The sequence below is a fragment of the Eubalaena glacialis genome, chromosome 7 (assembly GCF_028564815.1).
Source record: "Eubalaena glacialis isolate mEubGla1 chromosome 7, mEubGla1.1.hap2.+ XY, whole genome shotgun sequence".
NCBI classification, from domain to species: Eukaryota; Metazoa; Chordata; class Mammalia; order Artiodactyla; family Balaenidae; genus Eubalaena; species Eubalaena glacialis.
In genome coordinates, this window is record NC_083722.1 from 73,008,114 (window position 1) to 73,036,089 (window position 27,976).

The 27,976-nt window shown below is 44.5% G+C and overlaps 1 protein-coding gene across 3 annotated transcripts; it reads right to left on the reverse strand.

Annotated features, from left to right (window-relative positions):
- Positions 1–1,666: 1,666 nt before the first annotated feature.
- On the reverse strand, positions 1,667–26,930 carry CDC25A (cell division cycle 25A). Of its 3 annotated transcripts, XR_009701488.1 has the most exons (16): positions 26,342–26,930; positions 25,260–25,333; positions 23,710–23,752; positions 23,029–23,065; positions 22,423–22,524; positions 20,229–20,348; positions 16,982–17,116; positions 16,395–16,469; positions 13,559–13,732; positions 8,867–8,965; positions 6,928–6,990; positions 6,743–6,841; positions 5,908–6,038; positions 4,108–4,219; positions 2,848–3,897; positions 1,667–1,678 (listed from the first exon to the last, which is right to left on the reverse strand). XR_009701488.1 is itself a non-coding variant. In XM_061195332.1 (15 exons), the coding sequence occupies exons 1-15, from the start codon at positions 26,509–26,511 to the stop codon at positions 3,757–3,759; spliced, it is 1,503 nt and encodes a 500-aa protein (XP_061051315.1). In that variant the 5' UTR covers positions 26,512–26,930; the 3' UTR covers positions 1,970–3,756. The 3 variants fall into 3 exon arrangements, 2 of the variants coding, with proteins under 2 accessions (XP_061051315.1, XP_061051314.1); XM_061195332.1 differs by lacking the exon at positions 1,667–1,678 and having other exon boundaries at positions 1,970–3,897; positions 22,423–22,452; XM_061195331.1 differs by lacking the exon at positions 1,667–1,678 and having other exon boundaries at positions 1,970–3,897.
- Between the last annotated feature and the right edge of the window lie 1,046 nt (positions 26,931–27,976).

Consider the following 27,976-nt stretch of genomic DNA (forward strand, 5'->3'; position numbering starts at 1 on the left):
ACAGAATACCACCCTGTTATTGGAGCTTAATATGAACACAAATAAGGCTGGGGTTATATCTTAGCACATGGGCTAGAGTTCAGGTTTCATTTTATAGGCAAAGAAACACTAAATTCTCAAGGAAGAATGGTTTGAACGAATTATTCATTTTAGCAAGGTGACTGTGGCAACAACGGGCCAGACAGGAGACCAGCTAGCTTTGGCAACAATCCAGAAGTATTACCTGCTCAAAGTAAGTTTATTTTATTTTTTTTGGCCACACCGTGTGGCTTGCAGGATCTTAGTTCTCCAACCAGGGATCGTACCCCTGGCCCCTGCAGTGGAAATGCGGAGCCCTAACCACTGGACCAGCAGGGAATTCCCTCAAAGTAAATTTAAAAAGCAAAATGGGGTGAGGTGAAGAAGAGAAACAAGACTTGCTCTGAGTAGATGTTGAAGCTGTGTGATGCGCAGAAAAGGGGCTTCTTATTCTACTTTTATGTTTGAAATTCCTCATGATTAAAAAAGGTAGTGATCTTGTAGAAATCATAAATATACACTGACGTGACAAATGAAAAAACCCTAATTACAAGAAAGGATAGTTGGTTTTGGCATAAAGTTTTTCATAAATGAATTAGAAAAGTACTGTATCACCTCAAATACACGATACAGAAATAGCCCATGATACAGAAATAGATGTTGAAGAGTTTAAATAACAATTCATTCTGAAAGATTGAGAAAAAGCAGCATATCTAAATTAACATTTATATGCTTTTAAATGTGTACAAATAATATATTTATAGCTATAGTAGATATTTAGCTATTTCCGCCATGAAACTTAGTTTGTGGTCTAACTAATCAAAACTTTCGAATCTTCTCATTAGGAATATGGAGTCTTGTCTTTGGGAAGGTACTGTAATATGGGACGGGTTAAACAGAGTACAGCCATGTGATTTTATATGCAGTTGAAAATCACCTCTAGATATTGTACATAACTCTCTTTATATATGTACATGTATATATACCTACATATATATACTGTTTAAAAAAATGGTGTGATGAAAGTTGAGTGGAGAGTAGGGTGGCCGTGCTTAGACATGCAGTGTCTCTTTGGAAGGGTTAATAAACCATCTGGGAGAGGAAGTGGGGAGATGAGGGAGATAGTGCTCTCCCCTCCAAATCTTTATGAGCACGTTAACAGTAACACTCACTGGAGGTTGGTATCACAGGGGACTTCCTTTCTTCACACATTGTCTTATAATTTTTTTTTAAAGGCTGGAATAATGCCTCTACTATAGAGGCAAATCAGAAGGGGACTATGTCTAAATGAAGCTTGAGGGAATTCCCTGTTGTCCAGTGGTTAGGACTCCACGCTTTCACTGCTGAGGGCCTGTGTTCCATCCCTGGTCGGGAAACTAAGATCGCACAAGCCACGTGGTACAGCCCCCCAAAAAAAAAAGAACACAAATTACTTGCTATCTCGGCACCACTCTATTTTGTAATAGACTTTTGCTCCAGCTGGTATCCATTCTGGCAATAGCCCCCAGCATTACAGGTCCAAGTTTCTCTGGTTGCATGTGGGCCCGTGACTCACCATCTGCCTGATTTCCTTCTGCAGTATCCTCTCTGGCTCCTTCAGAACACAACTGAAACTCCTATCTCCTTTACAGTGGTCCCTCCTTTGGTCTGTTGCTCAATCCTATGAATTAATACATCTTGTAAGAGAATGTCAGAGGTTCAGGCAGGCTTTTCATGTCCCTACTGCATCTTGTAAATCAACCTGAATCACAAGTTTGTTTTTGGACCCAGAGTAATAAGTGAAGGTCATCTGGCCATCCCTGACGCCAGGCCACATGACAGCTCTTTGGCTTCTTAAGGAAATGTCGCTGCCCCAGCCTCTGGTTTTAGTCAAGTGTGGTCCCAGAACTTTTAAAGGGGCTCACAATTCCCTTTAAATACATTATGAAGTAGGCAGAGAGCATGGGTTCAAGATTGTTTTTATTTTCAGAGCCTGCAACAGTTGGTTACCAATGTTACTAAGCTGGTACATTCTGAAGGCCATCCCACCTCCCTTTTCAGGCATTCAACCAACAGAATCCCTACAATAAAGATTACAGACTAATTAAGATGTGTCTCAATGTGTGTGGGGGAAGAGGCCTTCTCCCCCTGCTCCCCTCCTCCCCACATACTTTTTCTAACAAGATTGTTTTATAGTCAAATGCAACTCAAACCCATAACACAGCAACCAGTCATCTCCAGTATCACTGATTCTCTCCCCGCCCCCAGAACAGGAAGCCGGGGCAAGAGGGGAGACTGAATCTGCTATATAAGAAAAACTTCGCTATACCCCAATGGAACAAAGATGGTGAGGAAGCCAGCGCCTAAGGGTGGGGATGAGCAGGAACCAAACAGGCCTGTCTAGAATCAATCAACTCAGCCCCAGCTCCCTGGGAGGTGTTCCTTTGAGACCCCCACTTCTGTGGGATGAGATGAGGGGCAACTGGTGATGATCCATCTCTCCCTGTCCCTCAAATTGAAACATGATAAACTCAAAGTTTTACCTTCAAAATCCACCACGCTGCCTCCTGAGAAACACATTCTATAGTCATCTCTGCCAGCACCCACTCCCTTCTAATGCCCAGGGCTTCCAGCCCCTCTCCCCAACCTTGGGTGGCCCAGCCAACACTGATTTGATACTCCTTGATCATAAAATGACTATTTTTTAAAAATTAAAATAGAAGCGATCAAAGAGTATCAGAGTAATAGAAGAAAGACACTCAATATATACTCCCTTCCCTTATCTGGCAGAGCCCCCCATCCCTGCCCGCCTACACTGGGATACCTGCTCTACCATGTTCCAACACTGACCTGGGGGTGGCCCAATGGAAGCCGCCTCAAGTGCTTTCCTGACCGTGACTCCTAGACCAGCAACATCACAGCGAGCAGGGTCACCCCAGTAGATCTCAGGGGCCTTCGAGGTAGGTCTGGGAGGTTTAGCTTATGTCCTGTAGCCAAGCCTGAGTCTGGGGCCTGCTCCCACCAGTATCTCAGTCCTTGGCTGTAAATAGCAGCAGCCCCAGTACTGCAGCGCCTCCTGGGGGTGACAGAGTGCCTAGTTCTCTGTCCCACAACTCATGTCCCTCTTCTTCCCCCTCCCTTTTTCTTTTTTTTTTAAAAATTAAAGGCAGAGGTAGTCCCTGGGATGATAAAACCCCACCTAGGATGGCAGTATTGTAACTTAAAGAAGCAGTTAAATAAAAGTCTCCAGGAGTTGATTACAAAAAAAGAAAGAAAAGAAAGTGACTGATGAAGTTGAATAAATTAATGATATGGGTTATCCCACAAAGACCTTTCCTTCGCAGGCCGTCTTTGGTATTTGGCCAGCAGCATTTGTGAGTCTTCTCTCCACTCGGACTCTCCTACCCCTCCCCTCAGGAGAGAAGGCCAGTACCCAATGAGGCCCAGGCAGCTCATCCAGCTGTGGGGGATGAGGAGTCAGAACATCTTGACTTGGTGCTTGGAACTGTGCTGTGGCACGTGACAGCCTTGGCAGACCGTCCTGTTGCAGAAGGAGGACGACTTACAGGGACAGAAGAGCCAGCAGGATGCTCTGGGCTCCAACCCTGGGAGAGTGGGAGGTAGGTTTAAGACATGGAAGCCTCAGGCCTTCTCTCCAAATGTCACACGGCTGGCCCCTTTGCTCAAGTTTCTCTGCAGCAAAGAGGGGAGGGGGGTAGGGAGGGAGGCTCAGGCTGCTGCTGTCTGGCACTGAGACCCTCAGAGCTTCTTCAGACGGCTATACATCTCTCTCTTGCTCTTTTCCCCGGCCCAGGTCCGGCTCTTGGTGCGGAACTTCTTCAGGTCTTCTTTAAAGTCCTCGTGGTGCATGGGCCGGTAACTGGGGGGCTCGCAGTGAGACTGGCGGGAAGACAGGACGAAGTCAGGGCACACCTGCTTCATACGCACACTCCTGCTCCCTCCCTGAGGGGGGCTGCAAGGCTCTGCTCAGCAAGTTCTAGGGCCCTTCTGTGTGCAGGGCAAATCCCCAGACCCCTGGCAAGAAACACCCATGACCACCAGACATCTGGGTGGAGGGGCGGCCACTGCCCTCCAGAGAGTCCATCTTACCTGGCATTTCAGGAAGAACTCCTTATATCCGCCCTTCAGGACATATAGCTCCGGGTAGTGGAGTTTGGGGTACTCGTTACCAAGCCGATCTCTCTCTCTCACATATCGGCACCTATAAAGGGGAAGGAAAGCCAAAGCATGGTTAGCTCTACACAGTGAAAGCAGAGTTCCTTACACACATCTCCCCAACTTTACCTTCATTCTTGGAAACAATCAGTGTCGACTTGTGATTTCCTGGCCACCTGTTATCTTCAGGAATAGTGTTCACAGCCAGTGCCACTGCCTCGTATTGGCAGGTAGATGGTCTCTTCCCAACTTTTCAAGTTAAACAGCCCTAGCAACTGATCTCTGCCCAGCATCTTCCCTGCCACCACCAGCACCTAATCTTCGGTGACAGCTTCTCAGCCAGCTTCCCTCTGCATTCTCCACCCTCCACGACCAGTGTCTCTCCCTTACCTCCTTCTGAGCTTTGCTCCTGTCTCAGGGCACCTACTTGCATCCTGTACTAAAATGGACTATTGTGTAGTGTACTGTATACTCCTATAGTTATGTGTGTGCAAATGCAGCAAAATATCACCAGTCGATGAAATCAGGGGAAGCATGCACTCTTTCTGAGCTTGAAATGGTTCCAAATAAAAAGGTGGCACAAGAACTTGAACCATGAGAAAAGTCTCTCTTGGAGCCTCCTAGTGAAGCTGCACTGCTCCCTGCCACCTCTGTCCCCGTTTGCTCAGCATTTGTCACAACCATTTTCCGTCTCTCCACTGGGACCTCCCCTGCGGCAGGTCAGTCCTGTTTGCTCACTGCTGTACCTTCATTGCCTCAATAGCCCCTGACACGTCCAGGCTGGCAGTCCTTTCTGAAGGAACCTAGCACAGATGGGCAGCTGTTTGGCCTTCTCCCTAGCTTTTTAATACCACCACTCACTTCTGACCACATTTTCAGAACCAGTCCTGTCACCATTAGTGAGAGTGTGGAAAGATGTTGTTAGAGCATCAGAGTATTATTTTAAATCTGAAGTGATGTTGTTTTATTGTAATTATACTTTCACTTATTTTGGTATAAAACTTATCTTTGTAGTAAACTATAACAGGGCCTTAGTCACCAAAGCCCTAACAAAAGTTCTTATTAATAAGGGGTGGGGATGGGGGGGCAGGCGGCATTTCTTTTCACCTCTAATGTGACGATAACGTGAAGGTAACGTAACCCACTCCTTTGCAAACGTGGATTTGACAAGTGTTCGAGAGCATCACATCAAGTTTTGCAGAGAGGACATCACACTTTTCTGGCATTTGCATAAGGAGCAACCACACTGTACCTGAAGGATGTCACCTGAGAACAGTAGCCCCATAGGTAGAAATAAGGACAGTGGGGGAAACTGGAAGAGCCAGAATTTAATTCAATACAAAGGAAGGTTGGACAGTGAGCCATGCCCAGCAGTAGCCAGGACTAACTCAGGAGTGGGGGTGATGAAGCAGAGGCCAGATCCTCGGGGGATGTTGCACAGGGAACACCTGTGTCACAGGCTGGACTGGGGAAGCCAGAAAGCCCTCCACGACGACTACTGTGAAACTGTTAGGGCAAGCCTATAAACTACACTCCAGGAAGCTGTTCATGAAATCAACTGACTGCAAAACAGGTAAGGATTTGAGAGAATACCTGTTACACGTGAATTGATACTTTTACAAAACTAGGTATTTACACACCATGTGTGTAGGCTAAGGCATGGAAATGACTTTCGATGTGCAACAGGCTATCCCACAAAAGTACCATGGGGGCCATGCCCTGGAGCCCACTCACATGCGAGGGCCTCGCTCAGAAGAAAACTCGCAGTGGAACACCACGATGACACGCTTGCCATCCGTAGGTACGATGGGCTTCTTGAGTAAGAAGTCTTCAACCTCCTCTTCCATGTGCAAGTTCACTGCACCCTGTGAAGGCACCAGAGACTCACGTTTCACACTCGCGGTAATGATTCTTCGAGAGTGGTCTTCAAATGGGCACCTCAAATTCTGTTATGACTGTGTGCACTGTAAAAGTGGTATTTGTGAATGCCCGGGACTTTCATGGCCATGACAGTGGCAAACACTAACACTGTATTTAAAGTACCTCCTTACCGTATTTCAACACTATATTATTGGTTAAAAGATTAAAAGGGCACAACCAATTACTTTCTTCCTGGGAAAGTATGTTCCAACACCCACCTAACCAGGCAACTATAAATGTAAGAGGCATCACTAGGCTTGGCACAGACTGGGACATGTTGCCAGAGACTGGCTTCTCCTCATGGCTTCATGTCCAGGCATGGCTTAGAAGTCAGTGGGTACCATTTAGAAATGCCCCTGATGGTGATGGTGATGGTGATGGCCTGAGGGACAGAACAGGAAGCAGTTGCTGTACAGTGTGGTAGAGATTAGTGCAGACCAGGGAACATTCTTTCAGTGCACCAGGAGTCAAATGCCTTTCATGCCCACTGCTTCTTTTTACAATTCTCATAACCAGCATGTGAGCATTATAATGAGCAGCCAGGTGTCACCTCCCCCTTTAAAAAAAAAAAAATCACAGATGCTGTCCAGGGCTCCTGCTATGCCTCCCACAACAGCAGGGCTCGCCCACAAGCCTCAGGAATCCATACCTTGATGTGGCCTCCCTCATATTCATATGGGTATCGGCAGTCAATGATAACAAACTCTTTAATGAGGTTGGCAAACTTGCCACTCAAAACAGACGCTATCTGTGGAGAGAGAGCCAAGGAGAATCAACTCTGGCTGCCAGAACACAGAGATTCCATGTGTGGCAGGTTCCAAAAGGATGACTTACAATTTCTGGAGAGATGTATTTTAAATCCTGATGCTTTCCAGCAACTGTATGAAAGAGGTAACACTTTAAAAAAAAGAGAGAGAGAGAGAAATACTTAGCTAATCCAAAAGCTTAAAAATGCAACATTTTTATATTGCTTGCCTTCCTGGTAAGAGTCAGCTTAAAAAAAAAACCAAACATTAATCTAATAGAATATGTTGGTTACTTGTCTAGGCACTTCATTAATATCCTGACATTGAATTTTCACACAGACCTATAAGGCACATTATCCCCATTTCCATATGTCAAAGCTAGGTACCTTGTCCAAGGTTAGCCAGCTAGTAAGCCAGACTTGAATACAGAAACCTCAGGTGATTTCCTTTTTCTCCCGCTTTTGGTAGGAACCCTCACCTCAGCAGCCAGACTGTGTGCAGCACATAAAGGACACAGAGAGGAATGACTTCATTGTTTACTGAGCACCTGCTATGTCCAGCATGGTGCTAGACATTGGAGGTGGAATGAGTGAGGCTGGGCCCAGCCTTGAGGGGGAAGGACGGGCACATCAGTAATTACTCACTAGGGCGGACTGGCCGAGTCAAGTGCTCACCCAATCCCGTGGCCATGTGTGGGGTCATTATGACAAACACAACCAACAGCTTCAATTCAGGTGCAAGCTTCTACTAGCAAGGACACACCACACCCAGGTCTTGGCTTGCTCTTCCCTTCAGACTAGAACTGTCTTCTATTTTTTTTTAATTTTATTTATTTTTAGACATCTTTATTGGAGTATAATTGCCTTACAATGGTGTGTTAGTTTCCGCTGTACAATGAAGTGAATCAGCTATATGTATACATATATCCCCACATCCCCTCCCTCTTGCATCTCCTTCCCACCCTCCCTATCCCACCCCTCTAGGTGGTCACAAAGCACCAAGCTGATCTCCCTGTGCTATGCGGCTGCTTCCCACTAGCTATCTATTTTACATTTGGTAGTATATGTAAGTCCATGCCACTCTCTCACTTTGTCCCAGTTTACCCCTTCCCCCTCCCCGTTGTCTTCTATTTTTAATCCACTTATTTCTCCCACCTGGTTGAAATATCTAGCCCAGATCCAAACCTTCCCCAATCGCCTAGCTGAGACTGAGACAACCCTTTTATTTCTTAGTCTGCTGCTTTCATTGCACTGATGTTTACGTCAATCTACCATGTGATACATGTGGTACATGTCCATGTGGCATGATGTCTTACTGACCATATGTTAAGTGTTTTGAGGGAAGGAACTGTGTCTCATTTTGGAATCTTTGCCTTACACATAATAAGTGTTTCCATAAATGTTAGCTACATTAATACGTAAAAGACTGGTCTGGGGACCTTCAAGTCATATGTGGCTAAACAAGCTACTACTGACACAGGAATGTGTCACAATTCACCACAGCTCAAAGGCAGCCAACCTGTATCAGGCCATCAGCAGACCTTCCTCTGGACCTCCCTGAGGGCCTTTTCCCTCGAGGGCCATGCTCCTCTGGACAATGGAGAAATTTAGTCTCAATCCTGGACATTCTAAGAGGACCTTTTGAAATACAGACTTATATACAGTGAGGCTAGAGGTTTATTTCTGCTTCTTTACACTTTTCTGCAGTACTGCTTTTATAATCACAAACACAGTTCCCAGAGAGCCTGGTCTTTGGGTTGGTGTCAAGGTGGCTGGTGGGTGGCTCCCTACTTGAAACCTCTGACCAGCACCAGTAAGGTCTATAGTCCCACAGAGACTGAGATACACCTGATCATGAATGTGTTTCCTTATCTTAAAAAAAATTTCAAACTGCGTCCCCTTGGCAGGGTGGGGTGGGGTGGGGGGAACCCCAGGAGCCACTTCAGGGAGGGAGGAAGGCTGAGGGGGGGCGTTTTAGGTACCCCCCCTGCCAATCCTGCATCACAGAGCAGTTCTGCGTGCAATTACCTTGGAGAAGTCTCCTATAAGGTCCCTTGGGTCATTATCCAAAATATTCTCAATGGTCCCTTTTGGGGAAGATACCAGGGATAAAGACTGATGTAGGATCTGTAACAAATCAAAGGTGGAGAATGAGGCCAGGCTTCTGAACAGAACTTATGAAAACATTCACCTGGAACACGTCAGGAAGAAAAGACTGAAATGTTAACGTCCATATTTAGCAAAAAGATACCTTTCTTATTTGACTGAATCTAGAGTGAAGAAAAGAATATGGGTTACTAACTAGGTATACTATTATTTGAACTGAATTCAATTCTAACAGAATTGCTCTGAAACTTCCTTTTTTTTAAAAAAAAAAAAAAAGGAGGATTAAAATTAGGGCTAAGTCTAAAAGAAGTATTTCTTAGCTCTACCCACTGAGAAGCTCCAGGGTTGCAGTAAGTAGCCCCTAGGTCAGTGTGCTCTCTAAATAATACAGCTGACCCCTGAACAACACGGGGGTTAGGGCCACCATCTCACATCCCCGAATTCAACCAACCACAGATCGTGCAGTACCACAGTATGTATTTATTGAAAAAAATCTGCGTATAAGGGGACCTTCACAGTTCAAACCCATGTTGTTCAAGGGTCAACTGTATTTTCCACTAAAAGAAACCAGAGCTTTTTGATTGACTCCAGGCTGGGACAAGAAATGTACAAGATAAACCTGGAACACTTTGTCATTAGTAGCAAGGAAGCACTCATATTTCAAAGGACACATCAAAAGGGCTAATCAGGGGGAAGTAAGGATTTCTTTTATACACTTCGTGTATTTTATATTTATTTATTTGGCTGCACTAGGTCTTAGTTGTGGCATGCAAACTCTTGGCTGCGGCATGTGGGATCTAGCTGCCTGACCAAGGATCGAACCCAGGCCCCCCGCATTGGGAACGTGGAGTCCTAGCCACTGGACCACCAGGGAAGTCCCAGGATTTCTTAAGCAGTACACAAAAAACACTAAACATAAAAAGACTGATAAATTGAAACATGTTTAAAAAAAAAAAAATCAAGAAATTCTGTTCATCAAAACAACAAGATTAGGTAAGAACAGGCAAGCCAGAGTGGGCAGGTATGCATTCATCTCAATAAAAGATTCATCTCTGAATATATAAAGCATTCCCACAAATAAGAGACAACCCAATAGAAATATGGACTAGAAACTTGGCTGAGTAATAGAGAAGAAAATCTAAGACCAAGAAAAATAACTATCAGGGAAATGCAAGTTAAAATCAGATACTACACACTCACCAGAATGGCTAAAGTTAAAGGGATGAACAACACCGGATACTACTGGCAAGGATGTGGAAGAACTGGAACTCTCACACACTGTTGTGAGTACAGCCAGCCCTCGGTATCTGTGAGATTGGTTTCAGGACACCCAAGGATGCTCATATAAAATGACACGTAGAACAGCTAGTGCTCAGTAAGAATGCGTTGCAAAGTTGGTTAAATCCATGGATGCAGAGCCCCCAGATACAGAGAGCCGACTGGACAACCACTTTGGAAAGCTATATGGCAGTGTCTGCTAAAGCTAAACACATGTCTAGCCTAGGACCCAGCAAGTCCACAAGAAAAGTGAAAGTGCATGTTTACAAAATAAATTGTATAAATACCATCAACTAGTATTTGACAAGGGAGCTAAGAATGCTCAATGAAGAGAAGATCAGTCTTTTCAATAATAAATCATGCTGGAAAAATGGAATATAAACATGTGAAAGAATGAAATTAGACCCCTATCTTACACTACTCACAAAAAATAACTTGAAATGGCTTAAAGACTTAAATGTGAGACAGGAAACCATAAAACTCCTAGAAGAAAACACAGGAAAAAAGCTCCTTGACATGGGTCTTGGCAATGATTTTTTTAGATTTGACCCCTAAGGCACAAGTAACAAAATAAAAAATAATTGAGACTACATCAAACTAAAAAGCTTCTGCCCATTAAAAGAAATCAACAAAATGCAAAGACAACCTACAGAATTGGAAAAAATATTTGCAAACCATATTATCTGCTAAGGGGTTAATATCCAAAATATATAAGGAATCCATACAACTTAATAGTGAAAACACAATCTTTTTTTTTTAACATCTTTATTGGAGTGTAATTGCTTTATAATGTTGTGTTAGTTTCTGCTGTACAACGAAGTGAATCAGCTATAGGTATACATATATCCCCATATCCCCTCCCTCTTGCGTCTCCCTCCTACCCTCCCTATCCCACCCCTCTAGGTGGTCACAAAGCACCGAGCTGATCTCCCTGTGCTATGCAGCTGCTTCCCACTAGCTAGCTATTTTACATTTGGTAGTGTATATATGTCAATGCTTCTCTCTCACTACATCCCAGCTTATCCTTCTCCTCCCCAGGTCAAGTCCATTCTCTACGTCTGCATCTTTAAAATAATCTGGTTTTAAAAAGTAGGCAAAGGACCTGAATAGACATTTCCCCAAAGATACACAAATGGCCAACAGGTACATGAAAAGATAATCAATATCACTAATCATTTAGGGAAATGAAAATCAAACTATTGTACAATGAGATATCACTGCATGACTATAAGAATGGCTATCATCAAAAAGACAAGAAGGGGACTTCCCTGGTGGTGCAGTGGTTAAGAATCCACCTGCCAGTGCAGGGTACATGGGTTCGAGCCCTGGTCCAGGAAGAACACACAGGTCGCAGAGCAACTAAGCCCGTGTGCCACAACTACTGAGCCTGCACTCTAGAGCCTGAGAGCCACAACTACTGAAGCCCGCGGGCCTAGAGCCTGTGCTCTGCAACAAGAGAAGCTACCGCAATGAGAAGCCCGAGCACCACAATGAAGAGTAGCCCCCGCTCACCGCAACTGGAGAAAGCACGCACGCATCAACAAAGACCCAACGGAGCCATAAATAAATAAAGAAGTAAATAAATAAAAATGAAAAAAAAAAAGAGGGAACTCCCTGGCGGTCCAGTGATTAGGACTCCGCACTTTCACTGCTGCGGGTCCGGGTTCAATCCCTGGTCAGGAACTAAGATCCCGCAGTCCCCGCGGTGATGCCAAAAACAAAAAACAACAACAACAAAAACAAGAAACAAGTGTTGGCAAGGATGTGAAGAAAAGGGAACCTTTGTACAATATTGGTGGGAATGTAAAGTGGGATGGCCACTATGGGAAACAGTATGGATGTTCCTCAAAAAAATTGAAAATAGGGACTTCCCTGGAGGTCTAGTGGTTAAGAATCTGCACTTCCAATGCAGGGGGCATGGGTTCGATCCCTGGTCAAGGAACTAACAGCCCACCTGCCGCGCGGTGCAGCAAACAGAAAAAAAAAAGAAAAAAAAAAAAAAAATCAAAACCAGAACTAACTAGGAGCCAACAATTCCACATCTGGGAATATATTAGAAGGAAACGAAAACACTATGTCAAAGAGATATCTGCACCCCCATGTTTAGAGCAGCATTATTTATAATAGCCAAGAAATGGAAATAACCTAAGTGTTCATTGACGGATGAATGGATTACAAAGCTGTGATACACACACACACACACACAAAATGGATTATTACTCAGCCATACAAAAAGAGGGAAATCCTGCCATTTTCGACAACATGGATGGACCTTGAGGGCATTATGCCAAGTGAAACTGAAATAAGTCAGACAGAGAAAGACAAATAACTATGTGACATCACTTATATGGGGAATGAAAAAACTTAATAAACACAATACAAACCATCACCACAACCACCAAAACAAAAACCAAACTCATAGAAAAAGAGATCAGATTTGTGGTTACCAGAGGCAGGCAGTGGGGGAGGGGCATTGGATGAAGGTGGTCAAAACGTACAAACTTCCGGTTATAATATAAATAAGTACCAGGGATGTAATGTACAACATGATGACTATAGTTAAGCCTGCTGTATGGTATATATGAAAGTTGTTGAGAATAAATCCTAAGAGTTCTCATCACAAGGAAATAAAAGAACTAAAATACCTAGAACTAAGTGACAATGAGAAACACTTCAATCAAAGTTGTGAGACAAACCTAAAGTAGTGGGAATTTATAGATCTACATAGAACAGGACACAAAAAAAATTAAAACTAACACCAAGGAAAAAAATTTATGGCCCTACTCCATGGCCCGACAAGTAGGGAGCTTAGACTTCCACCCCTGCCCAGCTGTACTTAAGTGTCCCAATCTCTACTCCACTGGGATGGTGTCAGCGGAGGCCTAGAAGGGAGCCTGAACTCCGAATCCTGCCCAGCAAACATGAGGCTTGCCCCACCCTAGGTGGCATATCAAGGGAACCTGAACTTCCATCCCCACCTTCCTGCAGTACCAGAGGACTAACTGCTAAAACACAAGAGTTACATAGCCTCATAATACCCAAAGAATATAGATATAATTGAAAAATCACTTGTCATACCAAGAACCAGGAAAATCTCAGCTTGAATAGGAAACGACAATCAACAGAAAGCCACACCAGAAACACGTTGGAATTGCCTGACAAGGATTTTAAAGTGGCCATTATAAAAATGCTTCAACAGGCAATTATGAACATGATTGAAACAAATGAGAAACAAGAACAGCAAGTCTCAGCAAAGAAAAAGAATCAAATGAACATTTTAGAACTGAAAGATACAATATCATAGTCCTTGAGCAAAAAAAAACCCGCATAACTAACCTCCTGGGGCTTCTTTGGACTAGCTGCCTCTTCGGGACTGGCCCCAGCCACGCTCTTCCTCCGCTTCCTATTTCCACGTGGGGACTCCTCTTGCGATCGGTCTGGTCTTTTCAACGTTGACAGGATGGTGGAGCTACACGTGGAAGGGGAGTCAAACAGCTTGCAACGATTGCCCTTGGTGGGGGTGGGGGGGAAAGAGACCCATTTAATGTATTTCATTAACATACACTCACTTGAATGGTAAAGAGAATAGACCAAGGACTTCCTGGGATGGTTTAAGATTGATCCATCCTAAATTAGGAAACAGACACTGTCCATTTATCTAGTCCCTGGCACATTGTAGACACCAAGTCCCTGGTGTTCAATGAACATGTTCTAAAGCTGACATTATATGGAAATGAGGAAGACTATCCATGCCCTCAAAAGCCTACTGTCTGCACAGGGTCCTAAGAGTCAAATAACTGTTACCTTCCAGCCAGGGACACATTTTTGGCTTCCTCTTCCCTTCTAGTTTATTACTTGCACTTTGCTCGAGTAGCTTGAACAGGCTTTAACAGCCCACCTTAATCCAGAAGGGTGTGAGGTAGCTGGATTATACTATAAATCAGAGCCAGTTAAGGTGGTAAAATAGAGTTGAGTCTAAGTTTGCAGGGGGCGGGGGTGCCTTCAAAACTGTGTTCAAAAGTCCTTCTCTCTACTTGGTTGTTTTTCTTTCTGGATTGTACCAGAGCATTTTAATTCAAGACTTACAAAGCCAAAGGAAATACAGGAAGATGTGCTATAGTACTTGATCTTTTAAAGACTAATTTCTCAGTTTGAGGGCAGCCCACCTGACTAGTGGTAGAGACAGTCTGACTTCAGCTCTCTAAACTCATCTCAGCCCGTTCACAACTCAGTGTTCCTTGGCAGGGCTTTTCCTTCTGTGCTGAATGCCCTTTCATACCCTGTAAACCACTCCCTTTCAAGCTGATACTAAAATTTCAGTGTTGCCTCTTCTTTGAAATGTTCCTGATAGTCCCCCAGCAAGTGTGTCACTCCCACACTGGCTCTCCTAGAGACCAAGGATTTTCCCCTTATTTTTCTGAAGTTTATTTTAACAGTATGTTGTTCAGAAAAGCAAGGTCAGTTTTGTCTTGTTGTTTTTACCTAGGAGAGCTGGAAGCATTTTTGGGAAGAGGGCCTACTGCTTTTAATAGGATCTCAGAGGAACTGTAAGCTCCTCAAGGGCAGAAACCCCAGTTCCAGCTCAGCCCCTGGCAATTGTGAGTCTACTATGATTGTGAAAGGAAACCCCCCACTGTGAAGGGCCCACACATACTATTCATGATTTTTAAATCCAACTTATAAAACTGATAGCCATTTCCTAAGCATTCTCACACTGTATATAATTTTGTCTTTCAAAAGGACCTAGTAAATTTCATCATAACATTTGTTTTGGGGTAGCCTATTCCCTCAAAGCTTTGCACTTTAATCTACTGTAATGTGTAAGTGGCTTCAAGACTGTAGTTCATTTGTTCCATATTTATAGTTCAGGGGCACTGATACTTAAAAATATACTTATCAATTTATATGTATACCTAAGGGTGTGTAACTGTATTTGTATTGTGATACTATCTCACTTTCCCTAGGTGTTTGCATAAATGAGGATATGTTCCTGTACAGGCACAGCCTTGCGTCTGACTTTGTTTGAAAGTGTCCCTGATGGAAACAGAAGTCTATAGTCTATATAGATAGGTGGGTATTGAAAAATACATATATATATATAGAGAGAGAGACAGAGAGAGAGAAAGAGACATTTTGTGAGTTACTGTTGTTTGCCAAGTGTGCTGATGCTAAGGAATGTAAATAAATGAGAATGATATAAAAAAGTAAACAAACAACAACAAAAAAAGTAAACAGTCTTCAGACTAAAGGCTTCAGATTGAGAAGGTTTTTTCAGGGAATTCCCTGGCAGTCTAGTGGTTAGGATTCGGCGCTTTCAATCCCTGGTCGGGGAACTAAGATCCTGCAAGCCGCGCAGCGAGGCCAAAAAAAAAGACTAATTAATTCCTCTTCAAATGAAGCCTTTCTGTCCCAACTTTTTCAACCAGTCCATAATATCTATCACAGTCTGAGTCTCCTCCTTCTACTGGGTGTTCTCTGAATGTGCTCCAGTCTCTCCACATTCTCTCAGCTGTGGAAAGTAAAACAATATGGTAGTCCAGTGTGTTCTCTCCTTCCCCATCAGAATAGGGCAGGGCTAGCATCTCCTTTTTCTGTTCTGGGCCAGGGTTCTCCAGTCAACACTCTTAAGGAAGGATAGCGCTATCTGCTACAGAGCCATCGGCTGGGTGGGTACAGATGGTACCTGTAGCAGAAGTCTTTCTATTCCTGCTGCCTGAGATCAAATTCCTTGTCAGATACAAACTGCTCACCCATGAAGCTGTCAGTTAAAATCTAAGCTGATACCAAATCTGACAGAGTTTGAGAATAACTGAGTCTCTTAAGTTCAATTTAGCAGATATTTTCCAGCATTATCCAGTGATCTTAAAGAAGTTAATAGAGAGGTCAGAGTTGTATAGAAAAGACATTAACTGACCAAGAACAGTTGAGACGAACTAGAAATTATAAAAACAAGAACTGCATGCATTTTATATTACCCAGACTTCCTCACACACCAATGAGGACAAAAACAAAAACAAAAAAACTCCAAACAAACAAACTTGCAAAAACAGTGTGCATTAACACCAGGAAACACTAGCGACCAGTCAAGGGAAAGGCCCATAGACCCAACCACAGGATCTCAAAAGAAACAATTTTGATTCCTGTGGCTCCCTATAGACACACCAGGACTTACCAGGTTTGTAGTTCTTCTCATGACAAGGGGAGCTGTCCAGAGGCTTGCCATGCAGGACGGCGTCTCTTCATCATTCTAAACAAAGAAAAACTGTGTCACAAAGGTCCAGCAGAGACAACATTAGTTTAAATGTTTTAGAATTCTTCCTGCAGAATACCAGAAAGACCTGGATAGGAAGCATTCTAATGTTCACCCCCTTCCCCGTCCCCAACATTTTAAGGTCAGAAAAGAGTAACACTTAACAGTCCCGGTATCTGAGCATAGCTAAAGGTATGCCCCTGAGGGGCCATGAGGAGGCACCCTGTTCTCCTCAGCTTTACACCACGTGGCAGCTATTCTTCCACTGTTCCTGATTCATATCTCTTGCCAGAAAAATGGATTGTCAGCTCCTTCAGGGTAAGAAGGATCACATCAGTGTCTTCTTTTGAACTCCTCCATAGGATTTAATCAGGCTAGAAGCAGAGTCTCAATAAATTCCCAACAAATGAATAAAAATATCCGCCAGTTGGGGGAATCACTGTTCTTTTTCAGATGACTTCTCTCCAGGGTAGTTGTAAAATGGATGGGAAAACACACACACATAGTACCTTCAGATTCTCTCCATCGAGAAGATCCATGAAGCCATCATCCTCATCAGACAAAGTGGCAGTCACAGGTGACTGGGGCATAAAAAAAGGAGTGAAATGCCCTGGTTCACTGCCATCTCTTTCATTTGAGGAAAGCTACAAGACAGAATTCATGGCTTGTTAATAAATAATCAGCTTTGATTTCCTTGGATGGGTCACTAGTTTTTAGGAGGAAAACATATTATATTTCTTGTAAGAAGTTTTAGCAGCTCTAATCAAAGGAAAATGAAACCTAAGATTATAAATGAATTGATGTCCACACACAGTTCTGAGTAGAGTCAGGCCAAGTAGTCTTCACACAGAACTCTTCCCAGGAGCAATTCACCTTACAGTGAGATCTGGGGCTAGCCTCTTGTGAAGGGCAAGGTTTGTTTTTTCTGAGGATTATAATTGGTGAACAGGGATCAGCATGAGGGTTGTGACAAAGTGATAATCTGCTAAAATGAGGAAGGGTGAGAAGATACCAAGTCTCTATGGAAACCACAAAATGGACTAGAGAATGCTTCTTTAACTCCAGTTCTGACAGAGGGATATAAAGTCAAGAAAGTTCTAGAAAGTCCATCCTAGGGACTTCTCTGGTGGTCCAGTGGTTAAGAATCCACCTTCCAATGCAGGGGATGCAGGTTCGATCCCTGGTTGGGGAACTAAGATCCCACATGCCATGGGGCAACTAAGCCCGAACGCCACAACTAGAGAGCCCACGTGTCGCAAACTACAGAGTCCATGCGCTCTGGAGCCCGTGTGCTGCAACTAGAGAGAAGCCTGCAAGCTGCAACGAAAGATCCCACATGCCGCAACAAAGAAAGTCCATCCTAGACTTGGAACTGGAATTTAAATGACAGCTGCTCAGTTTTAACTGAGGAATTACTTGTGCCAGACACTAGGATATAACCTTTTATGTATAATCCCATTTAAGCCTCACAATACACTAAGGGTAGTTAATCCTTTTCTTTTTATTTAACAAATCAGGAAACCGATGCTTAAGAGAGGTTACCAAGATCACACAGCTCACCTGTTTGACCACAAAGCCCAAGCTTTTCTCCCCACTATACCCTCCCTAGGAGAGACCATTCCTGGAGTCAAAATATAGAGTATATCTCATTAGGCAACCCTATCTTGTTTTTCAGGTAAAACCCCCATTATAAAATGAATATATATTTAGTGTAGAAAATTTATAAAAACCACTCAAAAATCTACCATCTAGAGATAAACACTGCTAATACAAACATTGATGATAATGAATTATTTCTTTTCCAGGTACTTCCCAAAGCCAGGAAAAAAGTTCAGAGATAGATTTTTTTCTCTCCCATAGCAGCGAATCTCTTTGGGGTATGAATGCATTAATCCTCAAGCAGCCCTCTGGTTTTCTGAGTAGATACCTCACCTAGAGGTCCTCTCTGCAGCTGGCCTACTCTGGTTCAGGCACTAGCTTTGCTTCACAATATAAAACAAGTTCTGGGTTGCCTCTCATCCTCCACAAGTGTACCTGAGCACACCTTGGGCACACTGGCAGTTTTTCAGCGAGCAGAGCCTAGGAGCAGGTAACTCTATCATGGGGCAGCATCCACTGAAGGCTCACACTATGGTATAATACCAATTTTTGTAACCCAGCTTCTGGCGTCCCCAGGTGCAGATATGCTATAGAAAATGACAATCTCTGGACAGGAACTAATTCTTTCTCCATGATTCCTACACCAAGAAGCCATTATGAGGAAATATAGATGGTGCTTGGAGACTAAAAGCAAGGATACAAAAGAACTACCCTCTGGGACTTCCCTGGTGGTCCAGTGGTTAAGAATCCGCCTTCTAATGCAGGGGACTCAGGTTCAATGACTGGTCTGGGAACTAACATCCCACATGCCACGGGGTAACTAACCCCGCACGCTCTAGAGCCCACGTGCCACAACTAGAGAGCTCACGTGCTACAACTACTGAGCTCACACACTCTGGAGCCTGTGTACCACAACTAGAGAGCCCACGTGCCACAACTAGAGAGTCTGTGCATTGCAACTACTGAGCCCGCATGCCACAACTAGAGAGAAGCCCCGTGTGCCGCAACAAAAGATCCCACACGCCACAACGAAGATACTACATGCCGCAACTAAGACCCAATGCAGCCAAATGAATAAATAAATATTTTTAAAAGAAAGAAAGAAAGAAAGAAATACCCTCTGACATGATCAAAAGCCAAACCATTGAGCTTAGCACTGGCTTTCTTTCAGTTTGTACCTTCAGCACCTACAATTAGGGATGGCCAAGTGATCACGGGAAACCCTGGTGCTGTGTTCTTCAGGTGTACGCTAGAGATATTTAGTTTTGGACACCCAGCTCTCAGAGGGTTACTGTGTACTTGGGAATCAGCAGACTGTTTAATTCTGGTCTTCATTTATCTGTGTCCTTTGGAAAATCACCCAACCTCCCTGACCACACTTTCCCAATCTGTAAAGTGGGGTAATTCCAGGTACTTCACAGGCTTATGAAGATTAAAGACAAGAAAACATAAATTGCTTTGTGCAAATGCTAGACAGAGTAGCAATACTAGCTGAACCTGAACCTCAGACCATAATCCAGACTGGAAAGCTGTATTTTCAGATGCAAGTTCCCAGGAAAACCTGGAAACCGAATGTGGTCATTTTGCTCAAGTTGGGCCTCTCTAGTCCATAGCTGTCTGTCAGATCATCAGTAGGAAATTAGGAAGTAATGACAGTCTCTGGCAAGTAAATAACTGTGGGACAAGTGGCCCCAAATACTGTCAAGGAGCCTTATAGGCAATGGGTTCACTGCAATACATAATAGTTCTTAATAAACCAAGTTTGGAAGAAGACAAGTGCTCTCTCCAAACAAAATCACTCTGGGAAGTACCTCTCAGCATTCAGGATGCATCGTAAAAAACAAGTTTGAAGTAAGACATATAATCCCACCATACATACATTCAGAAGAATGACCCAGGACGCCTGCAGAATTCCCATAATTGACAAGGTCAAATATTCCTTGCTCAAGTCCAATATTTCAAACATATCACCTCTCACTCTGCTCCTGCCTGTCTCCTCTCCAGACACAGCAGAAACACCAAAAATGTGAGTCTAGTTTCAAAAAACAAAGTCAAGGTAAAGACAGCAAGAGCTGCTGCTTCAACTCCAGGTTAAAGAGGGTGCTTTCATCTCTTCCCATCAGGAACTCCCAGGACTGTGAAAGCCAGAGCACGTACCATCCGAGCTGGGGCAGAGTTCTGCCTCTGTGTGAAGAGATCTTTACCCTCCTGCAGTCCGTGAGCATGCAGGCAGCCTCGAGATGCAGGTCTTACTGGCTTCTTAAACTCAAAGGCTTCCTGCAAGACAGTATAAGTTGAGACATCATCCACTGTCTATGAAAACCAGCTCTAGGGTCTCGGCTATAGCTTCAGGAGACAAGCAAGGGAGTGGGTATTGATCACCTGCCTCCAAACCCATTTCTGATCTAATTCCAATACTGGATCTGTGTAATTAAGAATTTCAAAGAGTCTGTCAAAAGCTAACTTCTAATACAGCACTTTTTTCTCTTATCACAAACACTTTATTTCCTAATAAACACATGAGTATCTGCCAGGTACACAAAACACTATGAGTTAAAAACTAAATCAACAACTTTCTATCAACTATACTTCAATTTTAAAAAACTTTCTAAAATCGAAAGCAATTTCATTTCAATATAATTGAATAGGAATAAAAACTTTTCAGTCTAAACTTAAAAGAGGCCTTTATATTTTCCATCTTCTTTCTACCAATAGGAGACAATTAAGTGGAAAACACTTAAAGTTACTGCTTTCCATACTAAAAGCAATGCGGAAAAAAAACTAATGACAACATGATGACTATAGCTAACACTTCTGGATGATAAGAGAGTAAATCCTAAGAGTCCTCATCACAAGGAGAAAAGTTTCCCTTTTTCCTTTCTTTTCCTTTTACTGTATCTATATGAGAAGATGGATGTTAGTTGAACCTACTGTGGTAATCATTTCGCAATACATGTAAATCAAGCCATCATACTGTATGCCTTAAATTTACAGTGATACATGTCAATTATTTCTCAATAAAATGAGAAAAAAAACCCAAAAACCCTTCTGGTTTATTCAACCACATGGATGAATCTCACATAATGTTGAGTGAAAGCCAGAAGTGATAGAATACATACTGTATGATTTCATTTACTTAAAGTTTAGCACTAATAATTCCCCTACCCTAAAATACCCACTGAAGACTTGTTAAGCACAGCTAACATCACAGAGTATTTACATGCCCATACAGTGCTTTCAGTGCATTAGCTCATTTATCCATCCGATCATCCCCACTTTACAGATGAGGAAACTAGGCCCATAGGTTAAGTGATGTGCCGAAGATCTGGCTTCGTAACCCGACTGGACAACTCCAGAGCAAGAGCTCTTTAACCTATGCTGTTTCCCCTCCAGAATGAAGCTCCAAGCAGGCAACCCTGGGAGAAGCCAACCTGGGGTTGTGGGGAGAGAGACCAGGCATGGGTACAATAGCGTTGGACTGTTTGGTTAAATGTACCACACAGAGGGAGACGTAGTGTTCTAACCATCAAGGCAGGAACTCATTTCTGTACCTCCCTCAGGACATCTTGCAAGTTGCCAAAGGAATCACTGGGAGAGTTCATGGAAGCAGTAGGTTCTGGACGTATTAAGTCCGGAAGATTATAAGAAGTATGAAATGTGGCATTTTAGCAGGGGATGAAGAAGGGGAGAAAATAGATATGGAAATACAGTGAGAAAGAAGACTGGGAAAGTTGAGCTGATTCACTGAACTCTTTTGGTGCCTACTCTGTGCAAGGGGCCCCGCCAGGTGTGAGAAAAGCCAGGCCAGGGTGTTCTTGGACTTTTGGCTCCACCACCCCAACTCACCCTCTAAGCTACCATTTCAGTTACTCTGAGATCCCCTGGGACTTGTTGGCTCTGTTCTTTCAAATACTGTCAAGAAGCCTTTCCCTAAACTTCTAACTCATCCCAGGGTCAGCACAAAGAGGCAAGGAAGGCCTGGCCAGACCCTTCCAGATAAAGTGTTCATGGATATAATTCCTCCTCAGAGCTACCTTCTGAGCAACTCCTACCTGCCAGGAACCATTTGAAATGCTTTATCTACATTATCCTTACTTAATTCCCACAATAATCCTACAAGGGACTGTTACTCCTATTTCACAAAGAAACAAAGAAGCCTAAAAAAAAGCCAAGGTCACAGCTAGCAAGCAGTAGGATTCAAATCTAGGTTTTTCTGACTCCAAAGACCATCATGACTTTGGTGAAGGTTTAGTCTCCCAGGAAGCAGCCAGCCCAGCTACTTCTCCATAAGCCACGGACACTTGTGGGTTTGACCTCTGCCCCCAGGTGAGTAGATTAATGCCACACTCACGTTTTCCTTGTTCTCATCCTGGTCAATTAGCTGAAAGACATCATGGTCAAGAGAATCAGAATGGCTCCTCTTCAGAGCTGGGCTACACCCCAAGAGCTTCTGCTATCAAAGTGAAAAGAGGAATTAGGGTACATAAATGAAAATTCAATGGAAACTCAGTTCTAAAAGAAAAAACATATGGTGGTGGTGGGTTGGGGAGACCTAGCCCCTCATACACTGCAGTGGGTAACCAGTAAATGCGGCTAGGGCTCCACCTTGCGAGAACACAAGATAGAAGTTCCCACTACATGGATTTACACCTAACTTCACAACGTCTACAGCCCTCTCAGCAAGGACTTAGGTACCAAATCAACCCCAAAATAACATCACTTACATAAAAAGAACCCCCTTCCTGGTTGGATAAAACTCTAATAGTTAGAGATGGAAGAAAAAGCCCTCAAGAGTTAGCCACTATTGAAGTTGCTTTAGGTAGAGTGTTTTGAATGTTTATGAGACAAAGTAAGGAAAAGCAGTCTGTATAAATTAAGGTCTACTATCAAGGTTATACTGGTAGCTAAGGGGCAGATAATAGGTATTGGCTCAAAATAAACAAGGGAACTAACTTACAGGCAGGGAATTTATTCTCCTCATGGAATTTTCAAGGCTGCAATGAAATCAGAAAGTAAATAATGAGAATAAAGCAAGTAAAGAGGTATACATATTAGCAGATGCAAACCTACAGTTTGGTGGGGTGAGGGGAGAGTCAAACATTCCCATTTTAGGCAAGATGGAAGAATAGATTTCTGAAGCTGTCCTGTTCTCATAAGCATCCCCACTGCTGGGCTTCTAGTGAAAAAAGCAAGCCCAGGTCTTCTCTTAAAATATACACGTTCTAGGGCGTTCCCTGGTGGCCTAGTGGTTAGGATTCCGGGCTTTCACTGCCATGGTCCGGGTTCAATCCCTGGTCAGGAAACTGAGATCCAGCAAGCCCTGCGGCGCAGCAAAACAAAACAAAACAAAAAACAAACAAACAAAAGGTTCTCTTAAGACAATGATGTCAGAAGGCGGAGCAAGGATGTGGGTGAGACTGGAACAGAACACCAAAATTACAGCTAAAATAAAGGAAGGGAAGTTCTGAAAACTGCTGACACAAACTACTCATTCTCAAAAGATACCAGACTGTTTATAGGATCCAGGGGTCTTACTAGGGATAGCTAAATCCAGAGCTCCAGTCCAGAGCATGAAGAATTTCATTAAAAAAATTAAAGTTTCTCTAAGTACAAATATTTAAAAGCAGTGAATACATACTTTTCTTTACTATCCAAGGGCCCAGGAGAATCCAGACAGAAGCCTGTGGGAAATTAAAACAAACAAACAAACAAAAAAAACACCTCTCAGGATTTAATACATGATACACCACTTTGTCATTGAAATAAATAAATAAAACTACTAGTACTGTTTCTTTAAGGCCATCAACAAAGGCTCATGGCTTGGACTTTTGCCAGAATTGAAGTTGAGTCTCCATGATTGCCAAAACTTCGTATTTGTAAAAGTCTAAATTTTCATAGTATATCTACTCATCCTTTCCTACTTGCAAATACCATCATGGAAAATAGGATTTGAGGGGAGTGAATTAAACCAAACCTCATGACTTATTTACAAAACAGAAACAGACTCACAGATGTAGAAAACAAACTTATGGTTACCAAAGAGGAAAGGAGGAGGTGGAGGGGATAAATTAGGAGTTTGGGATTAGCAGATACAAACTACATATAAAATAGATAAACAACAAGGTCCTACTGTATAGCACAGGGAACTATATATATTCACTATCTTGTAATAACCTATAATGAAAAAGAACTATATATATGTATAACTAAATCACTTTGCTGTACACCAGAAAGTAACACAACATTGTATATCAACTATACTTCAATCAAAAAAAAAAAAAAAGTTCCTAAACCAAACCTCATGATTGCTTCGTTATTCAGATAGAGGTTACCCAGGCTAACTTTCTGTGAGTTCCAACCATGGAAAGAATAGGTACCCGTTTTCTGGAATAGTTTTGATTTCAAATATCTTATATCCTGTCAGATCATGTGCACAACTCAGGGGGTTGGAAAATACAATTATGTCCTCTGACAAGCAAGGCAAGTATTTATTGCCTTCAACAAAATAACATCAAGTGAGGTGCTCAACTCACCAACAGCAGCAGAATAGAGGAGACACTGCTCAGCGTGGCCCAGAGCCACCAGGGCCTGCCTAGCGCACACCTTTCCTCCATGATGTCTAAATAATCGTACAGGAAGTTAGGTGTTACCGCTCCTGACATTCTCCCTTGCCACACTGCCACAATCCTATCCCTGGCTCTTAAGAAGCCTACATTTTAAGACTTTTGCTCTTGCAGTTCCCTAACCTAAAGCATCTGTGCAAATATACCTTGCAGTAACATGAACTTACAGATTACAATAAAATGCACTGGCACAGTTTCTCCATAGCAGGCTCACTGAAATAATTTCATTATACTTCCAATAATTTGACCCAGCATTTTAACCAATAAGATTTCCTGAATGCCACGTAGAGTGGTATGGTTAATTTCACACTACTACTCATCCTCAACACCAAGCACAAACCACCTCCTTGTGGCCACTTGACACGTTTCTTCTCTTCATAAACTGCCACAGGGGCTCCTTTGTACTGTTGTTAAGGGTGTTTGTCACTCAATGCCAGACTTTTCTGTTTACTATCTCAACTCACCAAACTAAGTTTCTAGATGAAAGCGCACATTTCAGCAAATTCCAAGTATTGCTTCCCACACAGCAGACACATGATAAAAATGTTTAAGACTAAAAGAATACCTGAATCAGTTGATTCGGAGGAGCCCATTCTCTGCAGACTGCTATTCCTCACCTCCAGTGGCTGTTCATACTCACTGAAACCAAGAAAAGTAACTCTCTCTATAGCTCTAAGACATAATGAAAAGGTTACATACAGGAGACAGGCCATGACATGGCAAGTGGCCATGCTGCCGTCAACCATCATTACTTTTAGGCCACACCACGGAACACTTGGACACCCAGAACACCCAGTTAGCACTTGAGCATAAAAGGAGATGAGAAAAGAGTGGGTTGGCATGGCCTGGGTCACACTATAGGACAGGACGACAAAGATGACTATTGGAGTATTTCCTGAAATGAGAGCATGTGTTCTAGGTACTGAGCTAGCAGCAGGGGTGAACAGGACAAGTTCCTGCTTTTCAGAGATTGGAAAAGACATGTGCTTATTTAGAAAATGTGATGTCCAAGATTGAAGAGAAAGCAGTTTCACCAGAAAAACGGTGGGATGCATTTTTTGCAATAAGGAAAAGAGCAGGGAGATTTTGGGCATGGAAAGTTGAATAAAAAGACCTGGTCTTAGGAAAGCATCGGGGTGGACATCAGGAAGGTGCACGGGGCGAGGGATTGCGACGATTTTGCAAACGCCAGGAAAGAAAATGCCACGTCCCTTTGCTGAAAAGGAAACAAAGCTCACAGGAAACTAAGCTCCTACGAGGTGGTTCAGCAAAGGGTGGAAGTGAGCGCCTAGGAGGGCCTGCTCTTCCCGCGTGGAGGGAGATTTCAAAGAGCTTCCTGGGATAGGGACAGAAGAGCACAGGGCAATCTGAAAGGGGTGGCGAAGGTGGGGAGTCGGGGCCGACCCCACCCCCTACCGGGCCCGGCTCGGGGCTGAGGGCGGCCCTGGAGGGTCCGAACGGCCTCTCCCGCCCAACATTCGGCCTGGGGGGGGCGGGTGCACATGGCGGGCCCCCGCCGGTGGGGCCGCCCCCAAGCGGCGGAAAGGCAGGTCTCGCTCTTCTCCCGGCCGGTTTCCCGGCCCGATCTACCCGAAAGCCGTCTGGGAGGCCAGCGGCCTGAGGCACCGCTCGTCGGTCCCTCCTCACCTGCCCAGTCCCTGCAGCTGGTCCATGGTGACCGTCAGGTTGGTGACAGGCGAGAGGCCCCCGGCGGCTGGCGTGCTGAACAGCGCCTTCACAACGGGCTGAGGTGCGGGAGCGGGGCTGCAGGCGAAGAGCAGGCGGCGGCGGTGCGGGGGCTCCGGACCCAGTTCCATGGCGGCGCCCAGCCTCCCAGGGATCCTGCTCCCTCTTCCTCCGCCTCCGCCGCGCCCGCCCCGCCCCGCCGGCACTGGCCTCGGCCGCGCGCCCCACTGCCGGCGCCCGCGGGTCAAACACAAACACGACCCCGCGGTTCAGGGACGCGGCTGCCGCGGGCAAGCGAAGAGGACGGGCGGGTGTCCGGACTCGGCAGGCGCCAGCCACAGGCGCGGGTGCTTCCCCTCTCTCCGCGAGGCCGGCGGGCGGGCGCCGGCAACCTGAAGATTAAATCCAAACAAGCGGGGCAGGTCGGGGAGGGAGAGCGGCTAGAGCCGCGAGGCAATGGCCCGGTCTCACACTCTCTTCACTCTTCTTTCACTCTCTTGTCCAGCCCGGGAGTGCAGAAAACCAGGCCGACCTTCACCTCCCTCCCGGACTGCCGCTGCCGAGGTGGCCTTTCGCGGTAATAGCTGCTCACTGGGGCCTGCCAATGCCCCGCCCTCCCTTTCCTAGTTGGCGCCAAACGGAATCCACCAATCAGTAACCAGTTCTCCTCCTCGCACAGGAATGGCAGCTAGGCTGGACCAATCAGAGGGGAAGAAGGAAACAGCTCGTGGGACTCCGCGAGGTCACCCCTCCTCAGAAAGGGGAGGGGCCTAGAGGGTACCTGAGCTCCTCCGAACCAGAGGGGCTCGGAGGTCAATGAAAACTCCCAGCTGAACCTGCGAGGCGCCGGGGGTAGACCGGAAGGCCCCTCTTGACCCATTGCATGCTGGGAAGCGTAGTTTCCACAGCCAGCGGTAGTCCAGTCACTTCTTACCGCCGTTAAGCCAAAGCTGTATCGGCCTACCCGTCCCGTGCTCCACAAGCTGAGGAAATGTGGAGGGTGGAGAAGGCCGTCCGGGCCTCTCTCCCACCCTGGGCCTCCAAGCCTAATTTTATCACGAGAGAGGGAAGTGAATGACCCAAGGACTGGGCTCTGCCTCCTGAACACCAGGGCCCAACTCTGGACCGCTGACTCCTGTCCAGCCGGTAGTTCTGGCCATGAGCCGCTGACCACAAAACTTAACCCTACGGCCTGGACTGTGGGCCTCGGCATTGTTTGCTCACCTCCATTTTAGCTCTTGTATATTTTCTCAGAATAATTTCCTTCTCTCCCACCCTTTCTTACCTCATTGGGATAGCAATACCGTAAATATAATAATAGCTAACGCTTATGTAGTGCTTAGGTCCCCGTGTTCCAAGGGCTTTATCTATTAATTTGTTTAATTCTTTAAAAAAAATTTTTTTTATTTTTGGCTGCATTGGGTCTTCGTTGCTGCGCGCGGGCTTTCTCTAGTTGTGGGGAGCGGGGGCTACTCTTCGTTGCGGTGCACAGGCTTCTCACTGCAGTGGCTTCTCTTGTTGCTCTAGAGCGCAGGCTCAGTAGTTGTGGCGCACGGGCTCAGTAGTTGTGGCTCATGGACTCTAGAGTGCAGGCTC

Coding starts and splice junctions, on each gene's coding strand:
- CDC25A (XM_061195331.1), bottom strand. CDS start 26,511: ATGGAACTGGGTCCGGAGCCCCCGCACCGCCGCCGCCTGCTCTTCGCC. Junction 23,753..25,259: donor CTCCGAATCAACTGATTCAG/GTATTCTTTTAG, acceptor AATTTCCCACAG/GCTTCTGTCTGGATTCTCCT. Junction 22,525..23,028: donor GGAGAATAAATTCCCTGCCT/GTAAGTTAGTTC, acceptor TCACTTTGATAG/CAGAAGCTCTTGGGGTGTAG.